Genomic DNA, 8,187 nt, shown 5'->3' on the forward strand with positions numbered 1-8,187 from the left:
TGCCTATTTCACTTGATTTATTTACTAAATCTGGATCCAAAGCAGCTTTTAAAAAATATGTTTCAGACAATAGAATTTTCCTTATAATTTTCAGTCAGAAATTTAAGCTTACAAATGTTCTGATTCGCAGTTTTAATTCTGTGTCTTTAAAATTAAAAAAAAATGATACTGTGACAACAAATAAAATGAAAATAAGATGTCATAGATTAGAAAATATTAAATTATCAGAAAGCAACTACATATTTGATAAAAGCGATGATAATAATCTCACTATTTACACATTTGCAAAAGTTGATTGAATTTTTTTTTTTTTTGCTTAAGAAAAATTTTGTAACACCAATATATACAATATTTAGGTTGTATCAGTTAAACAATTTAGGAAAATTTATACCTAACATTTTGCCTCGTTTTTACTGGGATGATGCTAATTTTAATAAATAAATACTAATCATAATATTTATGTGTAAGGTAATTAAGATATGCGTATGTTTAAACATGCTCAACAAATATTTTTTGAAAATATTTGGAGAATTTTAGGGATTTTTTTCTTATCGAATAGAAAGTTTCAATTTAAAAGTAGTTTTTTTTCCATAAAATTTTCTGGATTTTTCTAGATGTAATTCATGAAACAAGATATGCACTATAATTTTTTAGACTTCTTCTGCAATACGCATTCTGTAGATATGTACAATTTTCGAGAAGCGAACCTTTTTTTACATAGAAATCTTTTGACAGATTTTTGGTTTAAAGTTAGAAACTAAAGGCGGTTCTCTGACAGGAGCTCGAATAGGATGTACTTGGATACCTGATGTTTATTTTATAAGGTTGTATCGGAAATTAACCAAAAGATTGCGTTTCATTTTAAATTTAACTTCACTGGAATTGAGTTGCAAAGGATTTACTTCATTGATCTCAATTTTATTGAAGTATTCTAACTTATTTTGTTTATCTTTGAATACTCGAAAAGTTGTGAACGTTATAGTTTTTTAGCTATATACAATTTGTTTTGGCGAAACTATAGAAATATAAAGAAAATAGTACTGAATTCACACAAAATTTTCTAGGAACTTCAGTTATGTGAGAAGATATTTCATTCATTGCACAAATTTTAAAAAGCAGTAAATTTTTACTAATTTGCAGTAAATTTTTGCTAGTTTAAATGCAGTAAAATTACATGATGAATATAATGAAATATGGTGATATCCGTTTCAGCTGCATTTTTGATGACTGAAATCACTTAAAGAATAATTTTGGAATACATTAAAATATTGCAGAATATTTATCTACTTTATTTTCTACAACTGTAGACAAATAAAACTCAAAACTTTTATTAAGTTAAAAAAATTACAAGCCTTTTCTTACTTTTAAGAATTAAAAAAAAATGAAAATTGATATTTATTAGAATTTGAAAGCATTTCAATGCAAATAAGCAGATAATTGAATACAATAACTTCAATGCGAAAATTTACATTTCAATGCGAATTGCGCAATTTTTAAATAAATTCGGATGCGGAAAAGTATATACGTACTTTTTTTTGTTTCTATAAATATGTACATATAAATAAAATAGCATGCAGCATTTTGAATGAAAATACACGCCTTGTGCATATGAACTTATTAATAAATAAAAAATACATGAAACACTTATACCGTTTTATATTAAAGGGGCATATGCTAGAAAGAAATAAAAAGTAAACTTCTTTATGAACTATTTGATACATAATATCGAAACTTCTCAAAATGCATTTTCTTCTGAGTTAGAAATGAGATGGCTTTAAGAATTAAAAGATAAATAAATTTTTAATTACTTTCATTTGAGTTGTGTAAAAAGAATTACAATAAATTTCAGAAAACCAAATATTGTATTTCAAAATGTGATAAGATAGTTTTGGTACTTTAAAGAGAAAAAAAAATATTTTTATTTTTGCTTATAGAGCAAGGAAATTTCTCTAATTCAAGCATAAATCAATAAAAAAATATTCATGATATCTTTAGATAGAAATGCTTTTACCTATACACGTTTTACAAGAATGAAAATACATGTTTTTTCAACAGTTAGTATGGTTTTATTTTCAACGATCATCAAAACGATAGTTCATTAAAAACTACCTAAATATGAGTATTTTATGACACTGAAAAAAATTTGAAGTTCGTAATTTTTTTTTACAAGTATATTATGTTTTGGAAGTTTAACGTGCATTGCTCATTATTTCAGGTCATACCATGTCTTTATGTAAATCATGTAGTAAAATTCAAGCTTGGAGCCGTTTGGTAAACCACATCAATCGTGCTCAATAAATTCTGTTTACTGACTAATAATGTTTTAAGCAAAAAGAGGATAATTATTTACAAGGTTTCACAAAACTTTGAATGAAATTTGTCAACATTTTAAAATATTCATCGGCCGAAATTTTCTGATTGGTTTATTGCCTAGATTCAATTTATCTGATGACAACCGATACTTTAATTTTGATATTAAAACTGTTCGAAATATTTGTTGTTTTAAGCAATATGATTTATTTGCTTCATAAGTTACAATGGAACTAAATGACGCGATAAGTTAAGAATTTGAATAAAAAGTGAAAGCTTAAGCTTCTTACAAATGCTGACACGATCTTGAAAGTCAAGCAATAAATAAAGGAAATTTCGCTTTCAATAAAAAATGTTTAATGTTATAATTCTTGCTGCATATAAATTCATCAGAAGAAATTTTTTTATATCAGTAATTTATCATCAATACTCGAAGAGCTTAATGAATGATGGGAAAAAAAACTGCTTTAAATTGGTAAAAAGTTTCCTCATTAGATACAAAAACATACTTGCTGAGGAATATTTTTTTTTCATCTAAAACAGGTGGTATTACACATAACTGTATCTAAAAGCTCATAAATTCATTAACGTACCTAGTAAGACATTACTGTCTTCACTCCTGAATAAAAAAAAATGTATAAAGAAATATGAAGTTTTCAGCCCTTATATGAAATTTTTTTAATCTTTGCTTATTAATTATGTTTCCTTAATTTAAATTAATCTGCTTTACATAAGTATATCGACAGAGACAAAAGAAAATTTTTCTCTCCCTCAGGCGTAGTGATTTTAATTACCTGAATTCTTTTAAAAAATGAAATCCAAGTGATCTCACACTAAAAGGTAGATTTCAGTAAATAATTAAAAATAATGCTTGTGCTTGGAATTTGTAATTAAGATTTATGAAAAACGCCTGTCATATCTTATGCTTTTTTTCTACTATATATTTCATACTATCTCCTTAATCAAACAGAAATAAAAGTGTGTGGTAATGAGTTATGCAACCGAATGAACTCTTTTGTGTTGGGCAGGTGTTTCTGTATAATCAGCTTTGTTTTTCTTTCGCATTTATTAGTGTTTCAAAGTGCGTGAGTATGAAATTTCAGATTCATATATTCTTTTACCTTGGGCAGATGTTTTTGCATAATAAAGTTTTGTTTCATTTTCGTGTACATTAGCCTGAAAGAGCGTGTGACCAAGAATCTCTTGATTCATTAATTCTAATTAAGTTTAATTAGAAACTGGTAAACGAAAGACATAATTAGAATTTTGGGCACTGATGTTAACATGTTAGAGAATAATGTCAAATCTATGATGAGACGTAATGTCTTTATTTAAGATTAGATAAAATTTATAAAGAATATCTTCAGACGCTTACAGATTCACAATAAAAATGATAATTTTTGCCTGGAACTTTGAAAGGTCATCTGCCAATAATAAATTATCTTTTCAATGAATAAATTATCTTTTGTGATAATTCTAATACTTTATTACAAAGGCATACAGAATTGAGGATATCGAATAATTCAGTCAGTATATAAAACAATTCTCGAAAAATTAAAAGTTTAATAATAATAATAAAAAAAAGAACTGTCATACGAATTTTGTTCACAGAGAAAGCTATGGTAATAATTATAATTTTTCCTATATAATTCTTGAGTAAATTAACACGAATTCTGTGAGTGTTACATTTGAAATTAAAAAGAATGAAACACAAATAGTTGTATCATAGAGGAAATTCAATTTTGAAGTGGTATTTAGAGATGGTATTATTTTGATGGTACAAGAACAGATAAGCGATAAGTATCAAACCATTGAAACAAATATCACTTGTAATAAATTTACCAATAAGAATAAAAATTTCAATTTAATTTCCTTCATTAAGATATGCAAAATAAGTGAATTTATCGGAATAATAAAAATAAAGCATTTCAGATTAAGGTTTAAAAACTAACAGAATATTATAGAATAAATAAAAAACAATGATGATAACAAATGAACTTAAGTGGGTTTAAATTGCACAAAAAGAATGTTTTAAAAATGTACTGAATATTTTCAGTATCTTAAAGATTGATTTCTTCAGCATACGATTACCCAATAATGCAAGTCTCTAACCTTACATGATGCATTTGTGTTTTTAAAATATTCTAGCACTATTATTCTCATAAAAAAGTATACGATAATGAAAAATTTTTGATAAGGAATGGAATTCTTTCTTCGTTAAATTTCTAAATAATTTTAAAAATTTAATCTTATTGCAATGAATTCTTTGATAATTTAATTTGATAATTTTTTTCATTAAAGTTTATACGGAAAATTTCATTTATAAATAATCCTCTGTGCTGAATAAACCAAATTTAGCTTATTTTCATAGTGATACATACATACATACAGAAATATCGCAGTCCATTAATACTCTAAAAATTTTTTTTTGTTCAAATTTAACTAAGTCAAATAAAAAAAATCACTATTGCTATTCTAATAGCTGTTATATGAAACAAATTTTAATTGACTAGTTTTTCTTGATTTGAAACTAAAGCATGATTAAACAAATATGTTCGTTTGGGGTAAAATTTTTTCAGAGATTTTGCTTAAAATATTAACAAACAAGTTCAACTTCTCTTTCTTTCCCCAAGAGCATATTAATTTTGAAATGGAAAATGAAATCAAATTTCTTTTTATTATTTTTGCATTTCTATAACTTTTTTTGTTGTAGTAAATTAAGCGCTACTGATTGCCGATTTTTGTATTACATTTTTATGAGAGTGCTAAATGATGCTAACATCTAAAATATTTTAATGTGCATATTCGAAGGATATTACAAAGAGATATTGAAACAATCTATTTGTTCAAAATTTGCTCTTGAGTCTTTCTATCAATTATATTGAAGGAAAACTTGATATGATACGAAATTTTGTGATCTATATCCTCCAGCATTTAGGAAAATTCAAAGATCAAATTCATTGCTGAAATTTCTACCTAACAATTACCTCCGAAATTCTTATAAAAACAGTTTTAGAAACAAAATCCATTCCACAAAACCATTTTAAAACTTAAAAAAATTACATAAATTAAAAAACTATACTTTAAAAAACTTTTTAATAAATATCATGTCTTTTGATAATTTTTAAATTGAAAAGCTATGCAGTGCTCAGAGATACTATAAATAATATGGCATCAAAACTTAAAAAAACACACTCATATTTCATTATTATTACTTAACATATATTAAAGTCAGTTTTTGAATTATTTTATCTTAAATTTAATAAATAAGTAAATACATAATTACACAAACAATTTCATTACACAAATGTTTATAGATTAGAATTCGATAGCGACATATTAAAGAAAATAAAGAAAATGAACTTACCTGAGTGTCATTATAGTACATTTGAAGTTTATATCCCTCGATGATATCTCTTGAGTTGATATGCTGAATTGCCAAAAGAGCAGCCTTGTATTCATACACACCAGTCTCTGGGAAGTCTCGACAATCCCCGCGACTCATCTCAAACAATCCATGTAGGTAAACGATCCTTCTCAAATCAGTTTCGGTTGTCACAATCTCTGTAGTCATATTATCTGTCCCGATGTCCATTGTCATGTTGTCCGCCATATCATTTACGGTTGTCAGTGTCTCGTTCATAAAATTGGCATTAGATGCATCTTCTATGTCGGAATAGACGTAATCAGCACTTCTCTTGACACTTTTACGGAAATCTGTCTTATTAGCATCTCGATGGGTTTTATAGAAACATTCTCTTTTATCATTAGAGCAACGGAGGGGCTGTTTTAAACGAAAGAAGTGATCTTTATTAAAATAATCAAACTTCCTGTTAGGTGTGGGCAAGTCTGTATTGGTATGCTGGTATCTTTTTGCATATGATTTAGAGTCGACATTTTTTTCGCCAAATATTTTAATGTTGTTTGAGAAGGAAGAATCAGTGCCGCTTTTATGATAGTTCCCATGTTTATAATCAATATATGGGGAAATGAGTGGAATGTGTTGAATATCAGTTTCCTTATTTCTTGGTCCAAGCCTTAAATTAGCATTTTCGCTTTTATCAAGAACCACAAGTTCGAAAAAATTAGTTCTGTTGAACACTTCAAGCAGCTTTGGCACAGCACGCAGAAGAACGCATTTATAACTCGTAAAACTTCCATCTCCGAAATAGCCGTTATTTCGTCTGTGAAGAAGGCTTCGTTTCCCGTATTTAATAGTCTTGTTCCGAATTAGACGTAAGAAGTAATTCGATCTTGTGAAGTAAAATTTATTTTTATATTCAGACTGAAGTTTGGAATGATATGAGTTAGGGGTTTTCCACAAAAAAGATTTTGCGAATTTTCTGTTTATAAAATTCATTGCTATGCTTTTTCTTTTAGAAGCTTTTAAATCCTGCAAGAATCTTTTCTCTTTCAATTTTGTTGGCATGTAATGAGGAATTGTTAGAAATGCTGGTAATACTGAACGGTGATTAGAAACGTAGCAATGAAAAATTCTGCTACGATCTTTCATAATCAAATTATAATTTTTTGCATCCACTATATAGGTTGGAGTGCATTTGTATGGAAAATATTTATCTTGTTTTAAAGCATCGAACTCTCTTATGAAAGTGCCATAAGTTGCATTTTTTTCTGTCTTGAAGCAAAAAAGAATTTTTTGAAGTTTGAGATTATTTAAATTAATTTTATCATCATGGTGAAGTGAGACATAATAATGTTGTGAATCAGTGCTTGATAGTGCCTCATTTAAATAGGGCATTAAGATATAAAGTACAATTATTGTGAGTAAATACTTCAACGTTACCATTTTAAAAGTGAATTGTATCAAAGTTGCTCTTGTAAAATCTAAACTGACGAGTGTAAAGAATATGATAAGAACATTTAGATATGTATTTTAATGATATCTAATATTATTCATACATAATGACTTGTATGATAAAAGATTCAGTAAATTAAGTCAGTTCAGAGCTGTCATGATGCAAGTGTAGAACAGGAATAATTTTCCTCATTTTCGAAAACACTTATCAAATTTCACAATTTGATAGCATCTGAATAAAGCGAGTTCCGCTAAGTCTCTATTATATCAATGATCGAAAAAAAAAATGCCCGAAGAAAATGAACATTTTTTTTTGCAGACAAATAAAAGAACCTCAATAAATTGGAAAAAAATCTAAATGTTGCGAAAAATTGATAACGTGAAAGTTAGAAATGCACTATTTCGAAGATATCTAAAATTTATTTGATGAAATGGCTGAATTCGGCAAAATGTCTTGAGCCAATAAAAAAAAAATTATGCTTAGATGAACTTTACAGTCATACAGTCACAGACGAACATTACAGTCTCAAAACTAAACGAGTTTTAAGTAATAAACGTGAAAAATGTACTTTGCTTATACACTCCCAATGATATATTTTACAATAATAAAATAAATAAAATTGAATTGCACATATACCAATGACAATCAGATTAATATTTTTATGTAATCAAATGTGCTTCCATAAAAATTGTTCAAGTTTATAGTTCGATTAATCTGTTAAAACAAATCTTTTTAACATTCATCGAAAAATAGTTTTTTATTACCAGTTCTGTGTTTTATAAATATTGAAATTCTTTGAATATCTTAGATGGATTATCTTTGTGAAACTAAAAAAAACATTTATATGTTTTTGGAAGTTTTTTTAGTCTTTCGGTATACAAATATTATACTTATGGCAGAGAAATTAACTTGAGTGTGATCAACACTGCCTGATGGTGAAAGTTAATTATGGTGACAAATCGGATTTGCAAAAATTAGTCAAAAGAAGTCTTTATATAACACACTTTGTCCAGAATATTTTCTTTATGAAGTGAACACGAGGTGCAAAGTTATGAATAAG

General features: G+C 26.9%; 1 protein-coding gene across 1 annotated transcript in view; it reads right to left on the reverse strand.

The window, feature by feature from the left end:
- The window catches only part of LOC129960591 (uncharacterized), a 147,397-nt gene extending 139,663 nt beyond the window's left edge, over nucleotides 1–7,734 (reverse strand). The window contains exon 1 of the mRNA XM_056074089.1: nucleotides 5,678–7,734. Coding sequence (XP_055930064.1) covers nucleotides 5,678–7,117 — 1,440 coding nt within the window. The 5' untranslated portion in view covers nucleotides 7,118–7,734. The remainder of the gene's footprint in view (nucleotides 1–5,677) is intronic.
- Nucleotides 7,735–8,187: the final 453 nt, after the last annotated feature.

This window comes from Argiope bruennichi, chromosome X2 (genome assembly GCF_947563725.1).
Source record: "Argiope bruennichi chromosome X2, qqArgBrue1.1, whole genome shotgun sequence".
Classification (NCBI taxonomy): domain Eukaryota; kingdom Metazoa; phylum Arthropoda; class Arachnida; order Araneae; family Araneidae; genus Argiope; species Argiope bruennichi.